Source organism: Phycodurus eques, chromosome 7 (genome assembly GCF_024500275.1).
Source record: "Phycodurus eques isolate BA_2022a chromosome 7, UOR_Pequ_1.1, whole genome shotgun sequence".
NCBI classification, from domain to species: domain Eukaryota; kingdom Metazoa; phylum Chordata; class Actinopteri; order Syngnathiformes; family Syngnathidae; genus Phycodurus; species Phycodurus eques.
In genome coordinates, this window is record NC_084531.1 from 15338606 (window position 1) to 15356936 (window position 18331).

The following is an 18331-nucleotide window of genomic DNA, read 5'->3' on the forward strand; positions in this document are numbered from 1 at the left end:
TCAAAATTTTGAACTAAGTTCGCCGGTCCAAAAACGAGCTAGTTCATAGTTCTTTTTATTTTTTTTCCTCAATATTGCTGACAGGCTATTCAAAATGCTGGCATTTCCCCATTGTTGCCACCCATTCAGTCCACACTAGGAGCCAGCTGCAGCGTTCACCCTGCAATCTCAAAAACATGAAAAAAACTTGCTTGAAAGGTGTTTTTTGTTTATTTTTTTTAAATGAGGTATTAAAACCTTTTTACCTTAATGTGCTAATAAAAACCTGCAACACAGTATGACAGGAACAATGGTTAAAGGACATTAACTTTGCATTCTGCGCAGCTCTGATTGACTGTTTAAAAAAAAAAAAAAAAAAAATGTGAAGGAGGAAGGAGTGCGCGGCGGTGCGAGCGTGTACAGTGGCAAGTGTAGTGACTGCGATCGGGGAAGAGTAGCGATTAGCGCAGGACCCATTGACTTCGAATGTGCAGAGGTGCTAATAAAGCCATTAAAGCAGCAAATCGGTGCTTTGTGCCTTTATTGTTGCCGCCACCCAGCTCAGCTGTGCAACTAGAGAAGGGAGTTAACCCCTGTGTCTCTCGACCACGGTCAGGTGACCGTAGCAGGAAAGGTTAACACTTCGTGTAAAGAAACTAAAATACATTAAAATAAAAAAATAACATGCTGTACTTACCATAACTGCTGAGAGTGTGAAAAAGGGAGGGTGGAAAAGATACTCCCGCCACACAAACATGCACTCTGCACTAGCTAAGCAGAAACACTATGGTGCTGAGACAAAATGGCGGACGAGGCACGGCGTCGTAAAGTCGAACCGTCGTAGATCGAGTGCGTTGTAACTCGAGGACTTCCTGTATCTACTGTATTACAAAAGGACACATTCGCTCCCATTTACGCAGTGTCCCTGGACGCACCCCGCGCACTTAGGCAGCTGCCCTGCCAAGTTTTATTCTGGACAGCAAAATAGAAACTAGCATGTGTACATCTTTTAATCTTTGAGCATGTTCAAACAGTTCCCTCTGCTGGTCACTTTTAATATTACAGTTGAGTCACTATAGTACAGTACGCCAACATGGTAGCTGATCCTGCGATGTGACGATTGGGCATGTACATCGCGATTACAATCGTGCAACCCTACCCTACGTACTGTACCATATCAATGTCCTATAAGCAGCATGTATCTCATTCATTTATTTTGTACATACTATTGTTTGTATCCAATGCAAAGCATGTATCTCCAAATTTGTTTGGAAAGCAAAAAAAAAGGTTTGTTTTGGGTAAAACTTTTTTTATCTGGAAAAACAGTCATTGTTATTATGATTTTATATAAGCAACCCCCCCCCCCCCCCAAAAAAAAAAATAAAAACAAAAAAACAGTTTGGATATATATTTTCATTAAACAGTGACTGTGTGGATGTAATTACGCAAAGATGTTCCATGTTCCGAAAAGGAAACACTGGCCTTGTTGACACGGCTTGTTGAGCCAGCAATTTCAATCTCCCACACCACTTCCTGCCCCATTGGAGCCAAGCCCAACCCAAAACCCACTCTCTACTAGCCTAAATGCCATATTAGGTCTAACGAACAGGTTGAAGGCTATTGTGAATATTGGAGTCCAGTCCACACCACGCCAAGATCTTCCTCTCATCCCCCCTCGCCTGAAACCACCGGCCACTAAGATGCGAAGGGCCCCAGCGCCACCCATGAAGAATCTTGTATGCGAACCTGACAATCTGTGGGGTCTTTTCCAGAATAAGTCAGACCCCTATAGAGATCAGGCATTTTTCATCTCTGTAATGACAAGGGACCGAAAGTTGGTCAAAGAAATATGGCACAAAAAAAGTAGAAGTACAAACTAAGTGAGGATGAAATGTGAATCTATCAAACCATTGTCTCAAGTTATCTCTGCGAGACTAGCTCTTTTCAATATCAGGTCAGTGGGTAATAAATCAGTTTATTAATGACATTACAACCAATGAGCTGGACTTTTTGTTACTAAATGAAACGTTAACAGAAAGTAGGTGTAATACCATGACGCAACACCAGCAATTTTTTTTATGAACAAGTGTCGAATAGGGAAAATAGGCGGTGGTATTGCTGTTATTTTTAGGTCGTTATTTCAGTGTAAAGAAATTATACTGGGTGATTTTAGCTCTTTTCAATATTTCTGTTTTTTAGTTAAAGGTGACTCAAAGGTTATTGTTGTAATAATTTATAGACCTCGAAGATACAATAGAAAATTTATTGAGGATTTTTCAGAACTGCTGTCAGTTATTTGTACGGACTACAACTATTTTGTCATAGCGGGAGACTTTAACATTCATGTTGACAATAACATGGGAAAAAAATCTAAAGAACTCTGCTGTACGAGACACCTTTGCCCTCTCTCAACTTATTAAGAGTCCAACCCATACTCAAGGTCACATTATAGACCTGGTCATCTCTAAGGGTGTTGAAATTATATCAATTGACATTAAGGATATGGCTATTTCTGACCATTTTTGTGTATTCTTTGAATTACAAATTTTATAATGCGCACCCATGTATAATGTGCACCCTCCAATATTGACCTCAAAATTCTCGAAACCACTTCAACCTATGTATAATGCATTTTTACAATGCATGATTTTGCTTCTACCCATATGATCAACACATGAAGTATTTGTATTTTGTTTGTTTTTTCAAATGATTCTGAAGTTAAGCACTTTATTTGTCCACATACTTTTTATTTACTTGCTCTTACTTTGAAATACACAGCCCTACTTTTATTTAGTAAATGAGAAAACAATAATTTGTAAGTGTACAATTCTTTTAAGAAAACATGGACCAGGCGAAACATTATTTTAGTGGGATTCAAATTAAACTATAAAGCATTTCAGAAAAGCATTATCATTAAACAAAACATAACCATAAAGAAATTAATTGTGGTTGTTGTTTTGTCATCAGTCGTATTTATAAAAAAAAATAATAATAATAATTTAAAAAAATAAATAAAAATAAAATGCGCCAACAATATTTCACAAATTTCCCCTGGGTATGTAAACTTATGAGCACAATTGTACATATATGCAGTCATGTGTACCCCTGTCATATTGGAAGTGTAGGCTACACCTTTTTCATAACCTAGGTGGCATACTAGAATGAAAGTGTACAACTTTTTCATAACCTCTAGGGGTCAGTGGCATAGTGGAATGAAAGTGTACAGCTTTTACATAACCTAGATGGCGGGGTACATTTATAAAATGTGAAAGTCTTTTTCATTCTCTCCTATACCTATGTATAATGTGCACTATTGACATGACAAAAACAATTTTGGGGTGGGGGAATGCGCATTATACATGAGAAATTATGGTAAATATTTCTTGCACTGTACGGTATTTTAATTGTACTTGTTTTTTTCGGTTTTAAATGTTTTTCATCATCTAAAGCACATTAAGTTACGTTGTGTATGAAATGTGCTATATAAATCAATTTTGCTTTGCTTTGCATACACACTGCGATGTATTTTGCATATGATGTCGTCCCTGTCAATTAAAACCAGATGGTTTCCCTTTTATCCATTGAACCGCAAATGAAAGTTTTCTCTATGTATTGGATTAAAAAGGAAAAATCGCAAACTTTGGAGATGCATTCTTGTATGACTGATTACTAAAAGTCATCACATTCTTTACTAATGCTCCTTTGCTGCATTATCTTGTATTAACTCAATAGGGTGCTCATAATGTGTTCTTCGTCATTCTATTATGTTTCCAGTGCAGTGAAAATGGAGAGCGACCTGTTTGATCTCCAGTCGACGTTCCAGCCACCCATGCAGTCTGCCTCTTCAGGACTCCCCGTGGCGACAGCGTGGGCAGGTAGAGTGTTGCTCTTGAGTGCCACCTGTCTTTTTTGACTTGCTGTGCATGCTCTTTTCTTCTGACGTCCACCAGTTCCTCTCCATTCGTTTTTGGTCAGTTTCATTTTGTCCTGTCTTTCTCTCTCTGCCTGCCTGTAGATCCTTTCACCTCCGCCGAAGTTGGAGACGACTCCATGCCAAACCTTAACCCTTTCCTCTCAAAAAACGTTGTTGATGCCTCTCACTTACCTGTCGTGTCTTCAGACGGTGTTAGCTTGTCCGCTAGGACATCTGCTCATGAAATGTTCTGTGGTAATGACTCATTTTGTTTTTCCTCATTGTTCTTGCTCATGTACGTGTAGAAGCATGACCATAGCTTGCTTGTCCTCCATACTGCTGTAGTTTGAATGTTAGCAGTGTTGTTCTTGTGTCTATGAAACAAAAATCCTGCCTTTTCCAGTGAAAACTTGTTGTTCCTCTATATTAAGATTTAAGTCAAGGCCGAATTCCCACCTGCTTTAAAATGACCCCACCCACATTTTGATGACCCTTGGCTCTAGGTTGTTTTTCTGTAGAGCTTTAAAGTTTTTTCTTTTACAAATACTATGTTTGATTCCATAGATCATTACAATCCCTTTATTGACACAAACTCGTCAATTTCAACCAATAACAAATGCACAGTGCGGCTAGAACACTCCATCTCAGGTATTTCAAAGGCTCTGAGTCCTGCAAACATTGGATCCTATACAATTCACCTAAAGCATTTTCAATGTTCGCTCACTCACTTCCCTCCCATTTACAATAACATTCTATATTTCACACACCTTTGATTTTTAAAACATTAACGTTAGCTGCCTTTTTCTCTACTTCCTTGCTTACCTTGGTCCTGAAATGCCTTTTTACTTTTTCGTTCTGGTTCTTCCTCTCGATCTTCTTCTTCCTGCTTCCTGTGGTGTCTCAGACTCCTTCTGTGGCCCAGTGTCCATTGTTCAGCACCTCCCACACCAGGCTCCTTTCCCCACAGAGCCCTCTACTGTAGCAGGTCTATTCAGAGGTATTGAAGGCTCTCTCTGTATGCGTGTACGTGTGACTCTCGCTTCACTGTTCGCTGACGACTTCCCTTGCTTGTAGAACCGAGTCCCGTTTGAGAGGCATCCCTTGTCTTAACTGCAGCTGCCTTCTTTTCATCTTCTTTTAGGATACTCAACGCCTCAGCCCCCTGCCCAGCCACCTGCAGGAGGTCTCCAAGTGGACTTTGAGTCTGTGTTTGGAGCCAAAGCTACAGGCAGCAACAGCCACAATGCTGATGGTGAGGATGTAACATGTCGGCAATTTATTTGTTTTATTCATGGACACCATAGCATGTTTATTTTAAACGTTGTGTTTAGCTTAATCGTCATTTAATTGTTTCTACGTGTTTATTTAGTAGCTGGATTAGGCAACAAAAAAATATACAACCAATTTCTGCGAAACTTTGTGGAGGGGTGACAAAACCCATTAAATTTTGGTCCAAATCCAAATAAATATCTTGATGTTCCCCACCTAAATTGCACTTGGTACAATCAATTACTACTCACATCCTGTAGGAGTTTCCTTTAAGCAGAAATTAGCCCGCTCGCTAATATATGGACAGACCAACACGACATCTAACAACAAAAATTCTGGGACATTCCTTTTCCTCCCTTTTTAAATCAGTATGCCAGCTCAGCCTCACTCCACTGCTTCGGTGGTACGTTCCAGTCAATTTGGGTTGGAGCGCATATTCCAACTCAACTTCACATAATTTTGTAAGGCTTGAGGCGTGAACCAAGAACTTGTCATGAAGTGACTGTGTCCCCATGACATTTTATGGTTATCTGCCGCCATCCTGTGTCCATAAATTGATACTACATTGTGAGCTATCAGGCAGGAGTTGCTAATATGGTGGAGTCGAGTATTAAATTGTTACACACAAGCTACGTAATTTTGTATATACAGTATATCAAATATGGCAGCACAATGTGGTTAGCTCATCTGCCTCACAGTTCTGCTTGGTTCCCATCTCCACTCCGGTCTTCCTTTGTCGAGTAATTCTCACACTGCTTGTATTGGTTTTCTTCAAAAGCATGTTAGGTTTGATGAAGAGGCTCCCGCTCACCTGTGACCTAAATGAGGTATTGTATAGTATTTGCCATGTACGTTGTCTTTTATGAGAAACATGATTCATATCAGGTTAGCCACAAGTAATCCAGTTTTGGTTGGCACCAGAATTTTGCATAATTTTTAATGTTAATAATCGGTTTAATCCTTGCGTCTAGTGCTAGGAAAAACATTCGCTGATGGAATTAATTCTCGAATTCCAATGGGGGAAAAATAACAAATCCCACATCAGGATTTTCACATTCAAATTGAAACAAATTAAATCACGTATTTTATTCTGACAGGAACTGCAATGAAGCAACGTCATCTGGCCATGTGCTTTGTTTACTTCGGCCACCATTTTAATTTACTGTGCATGCACAGTTCTACAGCAGCCACTGTAGTGTAGCATGGTGCCGTCTCCCCTGAGACGAGAAGAAAGTGTCTGATGAGGAGCTACACGAATGTTCATGGTAGACTGCGCCCACGGCAGATGAATTTGATAGTTATGCAAGATTCATTCAACACATCGTGGCAGAGTATTGACGAGAGGCACTGCTAACTGCAGCTAAGATAACTAGCTTGCTTAGTAGAAGCCAGCAGAAGTTCCCAACCAGCCAGCATTGATTTACAAATTTTACTGAGCTGAGGGAGGCGCAAAACAGACCTCGGCAAAGTGGCGAGGGATCACGGTTGAAGTTAGCCATTTTAAACTAAAAAGCATTTTTGCAACAGCTTTTTCCAGAGGGAAAATGCACCCGCTTTGTGACCTAATCTGCGACGACCCCCCCCCCCCCCCCCCCCCCAAAAAAAAAAAAAACATGACCAGGACTAAAACAAGGGGCAAGAGTGAGTTTTCAAATAATCAAATAATTTTTCTTTTTCTGGACAATTACATCTTTATTTCAGAATAGTACAAGGAGTAAGGATTTGTTTTCCGATTCATTATTCGTTCGTCAGTGCGAATAGCAATTTAGACAGTCTGACCTCTACTTGCGTTGTAGTAAAACTGAACACCAAATGTTCTCAAAACATTATAGTGACTCTAAAAACAAACTTACATGCATACAAACGAAGGCATTGCTTTTATTTCTAAATTTGATCATCTTGTCTTATCAGATATTGCCGGAGGGATCCTGAAACCGACCCTCGCCGGCTCCAACCTGCCGTCCAATCAGCAGCCAGAGAAGCTGGTGTCGGATGACCTTGACTCCTCCCTCGCCAACCTTGTCGGTAGTACGTATGCAGTTATGAATGTTAGTCATTCATAATGTGATTGTTGTATAGTAGATGCCTAACTTCTGCTCTATATTCTCCCAAGACCTCGGCATCGGTAACGGCACCATGAAGAAGTAGGTTGTGGACGGTCAGTTGCAGTCTACCAGCGCCACGTTAGAAACATTTAACTCAAGCTGCCTTTATCCACAGTGACATCCACTGGAGTCAGCCCGGTGAGAAGAGGATGACAGGCGGGACCAACTGGCAACCCAAAGCTGCACCGACGACGACCTGGAACCCTGTCTCCATGGTGATTTACAAACGCGTCAGGGGTGGGGAACCTAGGGCCTGTGCGCTGTATGCAACCCGCCAGAGCATTTGCTTCGCCCTGCCACGCAAGTCTAAAAAAAAAAAAAAAAAAGTAAAACCACTGAAAGACTGCTAGAAAAATCCCTAAAACATCCATGCATTTTCCTTAAGTGTTACCTCATTAGATCCCAACTTACTTTGAGCAATAAGCATGGCGCACCCTGGACTGGTCGAGTCAATTGCAGGACACATTTAGAACCAACCAAACAACCATTCATATCCGCACCTGTGGCAAATATGGACTCTTTAGTGGACCTAACATGCATGTTTTTGGAATTTGAGAGTCCCCATGCAAACAGAAATTTGCATGGGGATGCCTTAATGTTCTTTGCTCAGCAGTGGTTTTCAACTTGGAACTCTGCCATGCAGGCCATTTTTGCCTAGTCTCTTATGATGGAGTCATGAACACTGACCTTAAGTGAGGCAAATGAAAGCCTGCAGTTCTTTGGATGTTGTTGTGGAGTCTTTTGTGACAACTTGGATGAGTCGTCGCTGCGCTCTTGGGGTAATTTTGGTCGGCCGGCCACTCCTGGGAAGGTTCAACACTGTTCTATGTTTTCGCCATTTGTGGTTATGGCTCTCACTGTGGTTTGCTGGAGTCCCAAAACTTTAGAAATGGCTTTATAACCTTTTTCACACTAATAGCTCTCAATTACTTTTTCTCATTTGTTTCTGAGTGTCTTTAGATCTCTGCATGATGTGTAGCTTTTGAGGATTGAGGCTTTTACTTTGATTCGTCAGGCAGGTCATATTTAAGTGATTTCTTGATTGAGAACAGGTGTGGCAGTATGAGGCCTGGGTATGGCTACAGAAACTGAACTGGGGTATCATAAACCACAGTTATGTTTCAACTGGGGGGGGGGACAATCACTTTTTCACACAGGGCCATGTAGGTTTGGATTTTGTTTTCTCCCTTAATAAAATCCACTTAAAACTGAATTCAGTTTGTTTGTAAAACATTTGTGACAAATCCATGGAAGCGCATCCTGTTTCGCCGATGTCTGTCTGTCAAATTTTCTGTGGCCTACAATTCGGTGCATCACTACTCAGAACTATGAGGCAGGCATGCTAACCACAAGGCCACTACGTTGCCTCCCCTGAGACATTGAAGCCACAAATGCCGATAATATACTTGTGCTTTAACAACTTTTGTGTCCTCGCAGCCCCCGTCCATCATGGCCTTCCCCGCCACTACACCCACGGGCATGATGGGCTATGGCATGGTGAGTAGTGTGTGTAAAAATCAGGTTACAGTGGTGACTTATGAGTTCAGTTTGTTTCGTGATCGAAGTTGTAATTCAAAACGCGTCTCAAATCGTCTTTCCTGTTTGAAATTAATGGAAATGTCATTGCTGTTCTGGACCCCAAATAACCACCCCAAAAAATATTTGTAATGTTTTTTAGTAACAAAAATAGCACTCTACAGTATTGTACATTATTAAAATGTATAGTAATAACATAAATGGAATGTAAAGATTTAAGCAGTTTATGCATCATGATTAATTCATTGTGCCTGCCTTGGCCGCCAGGGGCAGTATAATAAGGAATAGATATACTGTACATTAAAGAGACTGTGACAAATTCTCTGTGAGCTGCAGTAATTCTAGAGATATTTCACAGAGGATAAAGACCAACCCAACCTTTATTGAGCCAAGGCACATATTTTACATTTGAAAAATCTCACGGCACCAGCAAAGAAAAATGTCACAAAGTGGATACACAAGTCAATTATACACTTTCTGCCATCTAATAGAAGAGGATTTATTTGTTCTGTCTCTCTTTATATGCCGCTGGAATAGATGGATGAAAAAAGATAATTTGTTGTAAATAATAATTTGACCAATTGAGTGAAATTTGATAACTTCGCGCGGCACACCAGAAGAGCTCTCACGGCACACTGGTTGGGAATCACTGGCTTAAAGGGTTACAACAACGTAACGATGCTAGTTTTGTTAGTGCGTCTTTGGCATCTTACATTGTCTGTTAGCATTAAGCGAGCGGACATTTGTATAAGGGAAAATGATGTGGTTGTTTTAAATTCACTATTTGTTTTATGTTCACTTTGTCAGTAAACTTCACCTTAGAGTGGCAATAAACAGCTTGAAACAAGCACTTGGTCTCAGTTTTGAAGAATTGTTCACGATCTGCTAAGCTGCTGCTTGTTATGGCTCGTACATCACATTTTTGCTGCGCAAAGAATTGTATCTCGAAAAACCCGTAAGTGGGGTCACTTTTAAGCCAAAGTAACACTCTAAATAGCTTTTCTAGTACCAGTAATTTGACGGCAATGTTCGAGAAATAATCCTCCATGTCTCCTGTTCAGCCTCCACAAATGGGCTCCATGGGCATGATGAATCCGCCCACCATGATGTATGGCCAGCCTGTGATGAGGCCACCCAACCCTTTTGGTTCAGTGTCCAGCACTCAGGTGGGTGCGCCACGTCTCACTCCTTCTCTGAGGTGTCAGTGTGTGTGTAAACATCATGCTGTGACATGTTCCCAAGTTAGCGCAAAAACTGATGATGGCGGTTTGAACGAGACTCTGCTCTCGTCTCGAATTGACCATCATCTACTTTTTCTCTTAATTATTTAATTTCCTCCTTTTATCCAACCCATTTGATTTAACATCGGCACATGTCCAAACTAATTTCATCCCCCTCTTCCCTCGTCTCTGCGCTGACTCTCTTACCACTCCTCTGGCCCTCCTACTTCCTGTGTGTGTGTGTGTGTGTGTGTCTTCCTTTGAATAGCCCTCAGCAGCCTCTAGTCCTTCCAGCCAGAGTCCTCTCCGAGCCCCCGGACAGGACCCGTTTGCACACCTCTCTCTCAAGGATTTCTTGTAGAGCGTCTTTTTAGGTACAGCATGTCCCCTTATGCTGGCGGATTCATCCCACACGTGGCCTGTGTTCAACATCAGTGTGCGGTTGCTTATCTTATCTTATCTCACACCATCATCTTCATGCTTTTCTCTTCATCTGACAAAGACTCCACATGCTTTTGTCTTCGCTTGATCTTGTTTTGCTCGATTCACTGTTTTGACTGTAATGAGGCTCACTGCTGCCCCTTTTGTCCTGCCACTCATCGCATACTGCTATGAACTGATTTGATGTCTTTTTTATTTTAATTTTTTTTTATTTAATCAGCTGACTGTTCTCTAAGCCCTGCCCACGAGGTATTTTCACTGAGCAAGCTTTGTACATTATTGCTCAAGGGACAGATGGTAGCATTCAAGTATTGTAAGCATTAAAATACCACATTCCAAATTGTAAACTGGGTACACTTGCACAATCCTGTCTAATAAATGTAATACTGGAATTCTAACGGAGTTCCATTCCTACGACACATTGATTGTATCTGCAAATCCAAACACATGGCATTTAAAACATAAAGGACTATTATGGAGAAATTTGGGAGAAACAAGAACCACCCTGGTAGACTGGGCACCACTGATAAGCTCCCCAAAAGACAAACATAGATGCACATATTTTAGAGCGGAGTCCCCCGAAACACTAATCTCTGTTAAAGGCGCTGTCTCCATTATCATGATGAGCAGTTCATTTAATGTCTCTATGAACAATATTGTGTCTGAACTGAGATAATTGATTACAATATCTAAGGGAGACATTTTTGTTGATAACGCACCCACTATCTAATTGGGGCTATTAAAGGGACAACCACCATTGGAGAAAATACAGTCCACAAAAACCTCATTGGGAAATAAATTCCATGGATGACCAATTTCATTGTTCCAGTAAAAACTACAAACAACTACCGTAATTTCATAATTCGGATGATTAATACACAAGGTAAAGTTCATGACTGACAAGTTTAAATTTGCATACTATTTACATTCACCACATTAGGATGGTTTCAAGCCCGTAATTAGTATAGTGACAATTCTGCCTTTACATAGATTCATGCACAGTCATATGCCTCCAGGCATTGTGTTGTTCCAAAACCCAAGTGGATGATAACACAAATATCACATAGCTTCACCTTGTGGCATAGTTGGTACATCAGTGTCTTCAATCCTTGGATTCCCGCCCCCCCCCCCCCCCCCAAAATGTCGGCTTTGAACAGAACTGGTCCAGCCCCATAATATTCACAACTAGCCAACAAATCACTTGGCTGGAGATGATGCAACAATGTCACAAACAACTTTTATGATGTTGTTAGACATTAATTAAAACGTTTTTTTTTTTTTTAACATTTACAATTTTGTTAACATCTAACATAATGTCTGTAGATTCTCACTCATCTAGGTCACGGTAATCCACAAAGGTTGAATAAAGGCAACTGGACTGTTCTTGTTTGACCTTTAACTGAGGCAAGGGAGGCCTGCAGTTCTTTCGAAGTTGTCCTGGGAAGGTTCACCAATGTTCCAAGTTTTCTCCATGTGAGGATAATGTTCTCCCTATGGGTCGTTGGAATCCTTCAACTTTAGGAATCGCTTTTGTAACCCTTTCCAGACTGATAATGTCAATAACTTTATTTCTTGACTGGGGATTTTTGGGGATTGTGTCATTTTGTTGCAGCTTTTCTCGATCTTTTTTTCTGACTTGATTTTGTCGAGACAGATTCAGTTGTAGTGATTTCTTGATTGAACAGGTCTTGAGGTAATCAGGCTTGGGTGTGTTCAGTGAAAATTAACCAAAAATTGTGATTAGCCACAATTAATTCATAACTTGGGGGGGGGGAGCGTAATTACTTTTTCACACAGAACCAGGTCACTGAATAATTTTATTTTTTCCTTAATGAAGGAAATCATTTAAAAACAGCATTTTAAGTTCACTTGGGTTATATTTGTCTATGTACATTGTTTTGATCTTCAACATTAAAATGGGGAAACTGTGCAAAAATGTAAGAATTTGAGAAGGGGGGGGTCAATACTTTTTATACGGCACTGTATATGTTTTTTCTTTTCAATGCAATTATAATGGGTTTCAATTATTTGTGGATTTTCGCTTTTCGCAGTTGGACCCAGTCCCTATCCCCAGTGAATAGCTGGGGTCCACTGTATGCTGGGGTCCACTGTATGCTTAGCCTCATGGTGGGGTGGGGCTTATCCAACAGTACCACTGAAATGATGTGATCACATTAAATAAAGACTTTCTTCTAACTTGTCTTTCTCCCTTGCAGACGCAGTTCATGTAACTTTGAAGAGCTCGTCTCTCTCGGAAAGATGAAGCACTTGGCAGCAAAAAGCTTTGTACTCGTCCAGGTCTCAGGAGAGACATTCACACACACACACAGCCCTTCCCCTTACACACCCCCACCACACACACACACACACACACACACACACTCGGCACCCCTCTAAAAATACCAGTCATGTCAAGAGCCATGATGGCTGTCAGTAACCATGGTAACAAAGAGGATTCCCTCTCCATTTTACAGTGTCATCTGTAAAGTTCTGGCTGCTGAGAAACTGTATTTGGTAAAAAAAAAAAAAAATACAGAAAAAAATTTAAACTGCAGTTGGGTGTTGAGCGAGTGGGGAGGGGGATTGGTTGGCGATGGCGACCTTCCCTTTTTTCCTCAACGCCACTGAGTCCATCAACCGTCACGGCGTAGTGATGCTAATGACGTTTACACCCGTTTAAGTTTGTCTTTTTTACCGTGTTTACAGTAGACATTCCCTATGTGTCGTTTGTTTATTTATGATTAGCGGTCGAAGGAGCTCGAGCGGGGGTTTATTGTAAAATCAACAGCGCATAATAATGAGCATTGAGCACGCCTGGGTGAGCTTGAGCATTAAAACTATCAAGAGGTAGAGTGACAAATAGCTATTATATAAATGACACTTAAGCCGAATGATAGAGCACTAAATATTAACTTTTTTTTTTTTTTTTTTTTTTTTTTTTTACTATTGCTAGATGAAAAATAACAAAAAAATTTAAAAGTCACAGCCGCCACTTTGCTGAGAGTGCAGAGGCCCACCAATACGGCCCACCCTGAATTCCTAAAAACATGGGCATATTTAAAAAAAAAAAAAAGTTTGATCATTTTTCGTAAGTTTAGTACGGCCCTCGCAGGTCTTGATGGAAAAAGGGTGGCCCACCCCTGCGCTAAACAGTCCATAGTTCTTTCTGTGCCTATATAGGGGTCTTTCTTTTTTTTGCAAGTTGAGTAACATTTCACGCACCATCCTGGCGACAGCGGGCTCCATTTTGCTTTACTAGCTTGGCACACCATCGACTCAAGAGAGCGCGCTGCCTTTACTCTGAATGTGAAGAGTTGTCTTCATGTTGCACACATCTTTCCCCGCCGCATGCGCAGCCACCCACCCAGCGCCTTACTCGTCAAAACGTGCTCAAGCAGCAGGTTTGATGTAAATGAATTGTATAGAAGATCGAGATGGATGCTTCCCAGTGAAGGGCGGTGAGCGGGCAGCGTCGGCGGAGGTGGAAGAGGAGGGACGAGCACTGTTGATCGGTGCTCTGTGTAAATATAATTAAGACAAAAAAGTGACTGTTCTTTGATTGCAAAAGTGAAAGATGTATGAAATATGAACACGATTCAAATCCAATTTGACTCTACCCATTAAGTCTGATTCAGGATTATCCTCTGCAGATCTCTTCTGTTTTCAGAACCTGTAGCAGGCGACCACTCAAATGTTTTTTCTTTTCAAATAAAGAGCAGCTTCCACAAAAACACAACTGTCCCTTTCTCTCCCTTTTTCTCTGTCACAAAAAGAACAGTTAATGATGAGCTAAAATCTTCCCAGACCACTATCTCGCCTCAGAATTCAACAGTATCATTCAACACCGCAGTGGCACATTCTATTTACTTTGAATCCTTTCCATAAAAATGCCAAAACCTTTGGCTGTGTTTATTACACTTTGTGCTTAAATTTTTATATTTGTTGCTTTTATATATTATTGTCATGTCAACCAAAAAGGTCAGCATTTGGCTCAGAAGCTGGTTTAGTAGGCCTCAGAGGGGAATTAATACGTGATTGGAATTTTGAAAATGTTCTCCTTTCTCGTTTGAAAATGTAGAAAATCGTTCTTGCTATTCAGTATATAATGAAATTATATATAAATATTCTTATGGAACTAAAAATTACTACAATACATACCAGTTTAAAAAAAAAAAAATCTATTTGTGCTAAAAAAATTGAAAACCTTGTGGCCATGACTTTTTTTTCTTTGCTTTTGTTTGTAATACTCCAGAATTTCCCCAATGGGATTAATAAAGTATCTAAATTCGAGTCCCTGATAACTTTAGACTGAGTTTTTTTTTTTAATTAAAAATATGTGAATTCCAAGTTTAATTCCTGAAACCTTTAGGAATTGTTTGTATTTTTTGTTGTACATATTTCTTTTAATTATTCCAACATATCACAAACATTGAGTCACTCCTAAAACACTTTTTTGTTTTTCCTCTACATTAGAGACATTACAAAACCATCTTCAAATTTAAGTCACTGCTAAAACATTTAGTCATGACATTTTTATTTTTGGTCATTTAATTTAAAACTATTTTCCACCAATAAAAATTGACAATTTTATTTGCTGCACTTAGTTTTTTTTTTTTTTTTTTTTAATATTTTAATTTTAAACTTTATATTTCTGCCAAAAAATAAACTACAAACCTTTCGTCCAAACTATAATTTTTTATATATATAAATTATCCTCCCAAAACAAAAAACAATTTGAGTCAATGCTACCTCTGGTCAAGACATTTTATTTGTTTTTCCAAAATGAATCAAACTTGAGTCATTGCCAATGTGTTTTTTTTTTAAATTTTATTTTACTTTTTACTTTAAATGTTCTGCCAAGATTAGAGATAAAATTGTATTTCCCCTAAACCTACTTTCTTGCTAATAATAAACAATACAGTATAAATTGGTGAACAAACTTAACTTATTGATTTAGAAAAAAATATATAAATTGAAGTTCAAACTGATTTAACAGCTTTTAAGCATTTTACAGCCATAGCAACAAGAAATAAGCATTTCACAAGTAGTTCAGCTGAATATCTCATAATGCCTTTCTCTCACCATACTTTACATCGCGTTGTATTTATCTGTGTTTTTAAAATGAGTTGTTTAAATTAAGCATCAGAGCAGACGAGAAGGACACTAACTGTAAAGGTTGCTGAACAGGTGTGGCTAGTTTGCACGCCCTGTTGGCAAACACTGTCGACACCTTCAGGCCGCCGGATGTTATTACAACAGGTACACTGTTTGATCTGAAGCCCTTTTAATGAGCAATTTCTCGTGACGTCACCAGCTGTAAACCCTACTTATGAATTATGTGAGGAGGTTCTGTGTGTCTGCACATGGTCCAACCCATCTCAAGTGAGTCCTGCCCCTCTTGTCAACTGCACACTGAAGATTTGAGTTCATCCATGCAGTAGCAGCAGAAGACCAGCAGATTGGGTGTAAACGTTTTTGCACATACAAGAGGCCAACTAAAGCTCCAAGGTAGGGGACATCTTCAGTTTATTTGCACTCTCACAGCTGTTTCTAACCAAAATATTAGAAACAGCTCTCGGTATGATGCAGTGCACTCCTCCACAGAGTACCTGAACAAGTAACATTGTTACATTTACCCTTTATACAAAAGTGAGCATTCGTCTCTCATCAAAGGTAGAATTTAGGACACCGCTTATGAATTTGATCTAATCTCACATTGTGTGCCTAATTGTCTAGTGAGTGAATAGTAGTTTATTTCAGAACATTTTACTTGACTAAACATAATTGTTGTGGTTGAATGAAAGTGGTTAAAAAAATATTGTGGCACAAATGTTTGAACAATTGTATTTCACAATATGAAAAATATAGAACATTTGGATTACTATCATTGTAATAGCAACATTTCTGACTCAATTCTATTGGATATCATTACATGGTGTACCTTATTGAATGTACGGTGAAGATATAAACTTTATTTCAGAATATTTTACTTGACTAAATCATTTTTATAAAATTAGATGAAAATATGTCATGCCATTCTCTCTCTCTCTCTCTCTCTAAACTTTGTAATCTAAATGTAAAACTGTTTTACATAATCTAATGTAAAACAGTTTTTATATTTGATCTCATTACATTATGCACCTAATTGTCTGGTGAGTGTATGAAGTATATTTCAGAATGTTTTACTTTCCTAAATAGAATTAGTCATAAAATATTTTATATACATTATGAAATGTTTTTATATTCCTTTTTTCTTTTAATTAAATTAATTCTATTTCTAAATTGCCTGTAGGTGTGACTGTGAGTGTGAATGGTTGTTTGTTTATATGTGCCCTGCGATTGGCTGGCAACCAGTTCAGAGTGTACCCTGCCTCCTGCCCGATGATAGCTGGGATAGGCTCCAGCACGCCCGCGACCCTAGCGAGGAGAAGCGGCTCACAAAATGGATGGATAATTCTATTTCTTCAGGAAAGTAGCAAACTACAAAATTTCCATTCATCCATCAGTTTTCCCTTCCACTTACCCTCACGAGGGTCACGGCTGTGCTGGCGCCTATCCCACTTCAGGTGATAGGCGGGGTACACGCTAAACGGGTCACCAGCCAATCGCAGGGCACATATAAAGAAGCAACAATTCACTCTCACATTCACACCTACGGACAATTTGGTGTCTTCAATAAACGTAACATGCATGTTTTGTTTTTTTTAATGTGTGAGGAAACCGCATTACTCGGAGAAAACCCACGCAGGCATGGGGAGAACATGCAAACTCCATACAGGCGAGGCCGGATTTGAACCCGGATCCTCAGAACTGTGAGGCAGATGTGCTACCACTGTTCAAAATTTGATATGTTTAATGTAATTAGCTTTATTATATAAAAATGTTTTTATTAAATACTTTAAAATTAAAAATACAGTCAAACTTTAGTGTGAATAATACATTTTAGTTTTTAATCTTAATATCTTATGACACCTCATCATTGTCTTGGCTGAAATGCCACATTAAAATATTCATCTTAGTGCAAATATTTGAAAAAGCTCCCAACAGTTCTCCACCTGCAACCAGGCATGGATAAATGAAATAAAAAGACACACAAAAGTGGGGGGGGGGGGGAACCTTTGTGTCAGAATATAGATCCACACACTGTAATGTAATATTTTAGGGGGAAGAATGCTACAATTTTTTCTCATTTATGGTTCATGGGGGGGGAAAAATAAAAAAAAAATATTCCGTCAGACTTTTATTGGCAGTTCAAATGTGTGTCCAAATGTTGCTATTTTTTGGTGTGTTTGGAATTCATCTGCTGTTTGTCTCACTTCTAAGCCAAAGTGTAAGAAAAACAACAACAAATGCATTGAGTGGCAGGCAGTTCTTTGCAAAGCCGTCATTTGTACTTCCTCATTGGCTATTTTCTGTAATTGCATCATTCTGGTGGAATTGGAAGTGTGCTCTGCTTGTTAACTGTTCTTTGTTTTCACCTCACGCTGCTTCAAATAGTTAAATGCTTACATTTTAACAATATAATATCATAGATTGCTTGTTAGTGGAAGCCATAAAATAAATGGGCAAATCATATTACATTTTAATGTCATTCAGTGTCATTAAGTTGGCGTGTTTGCTGATGAAATCAAGTAAATTAAGTGATCACTGCAAAATTATCAGTTTCTCTAAATAAATGACTCAACATTTTACATGATAAAAATATAATTTCCTTATTACCTGAAGAAATACAATCAATTAAATGTAATTAAATATGGAAGAAATAAAACAAATACAAAAAATTGAAAATTTATATAAAGAAAAATAAACAAATCTAAAAATTTATAGACTGTGTATTTAAATAAAATACGATTAGAAGGAATAAAATA

The 18331-nt window shown here is 39.1% G+C and overlaps 1 protein-coding gene across 5 annotated transcripts in view; it reads left to right on the plus strand.

Moving 5' to 3' along the window:
• The window catches only part of picalmb (phosphatidylinositol binding clathrin assembly protein b), a 34374-nt gene extending 19943 nt beyond the window's left edge, over positions 1-14431 (plus strand). Inside the window, exons 12-23 of one of the 5 annotated variants that reach the window (XM_061681220.1) lie at positions 3754-3854; positions 3995-4147; positions 4457-4540; positions 4797-4889; positions 5034-5144; positions 7073-7189; positions 7275-7305; positions 7382-7481; positions 8704-8763; positions 9864-9968; positions 10291-10396; positions 12680-14431. In XM_061681220.1, coding sequence (XP_061537204.1) covers positions 3754-3854; positions 3995-4147; positions 4457-4540; positions 4797-4889; positions 5034-5144; positions 7073-7189; positions 7275-7305; positions 7382-7481; positions 8704-8763; positions 9864-9968; positions 10291-10383 — 1048 coding nt within the window. In that variant the 3' untranslated portion in view covers positions 10384-10396; positions 12680-14431. The remainder of the gene's footprint in view (positions 1-3753; positions 3855-3994; positions 4148-4456; positions 4541-4796; positions 4890-5033; positions 5145-7072; positions 7190-7274; positions 7306-7381; positions 7482-8703; positions 8764-9863; positions 9969-10290; positions 10397-12679) is intronic. The other 4 variants (XM_061681215.1, XM_061681217.1, XM_061681216.1 and 1 more) reach the window with 4 other exon arrangements.
• The last annotated feature ends 3900 nt before the right edge of the window (positions 14432-18331 follow it).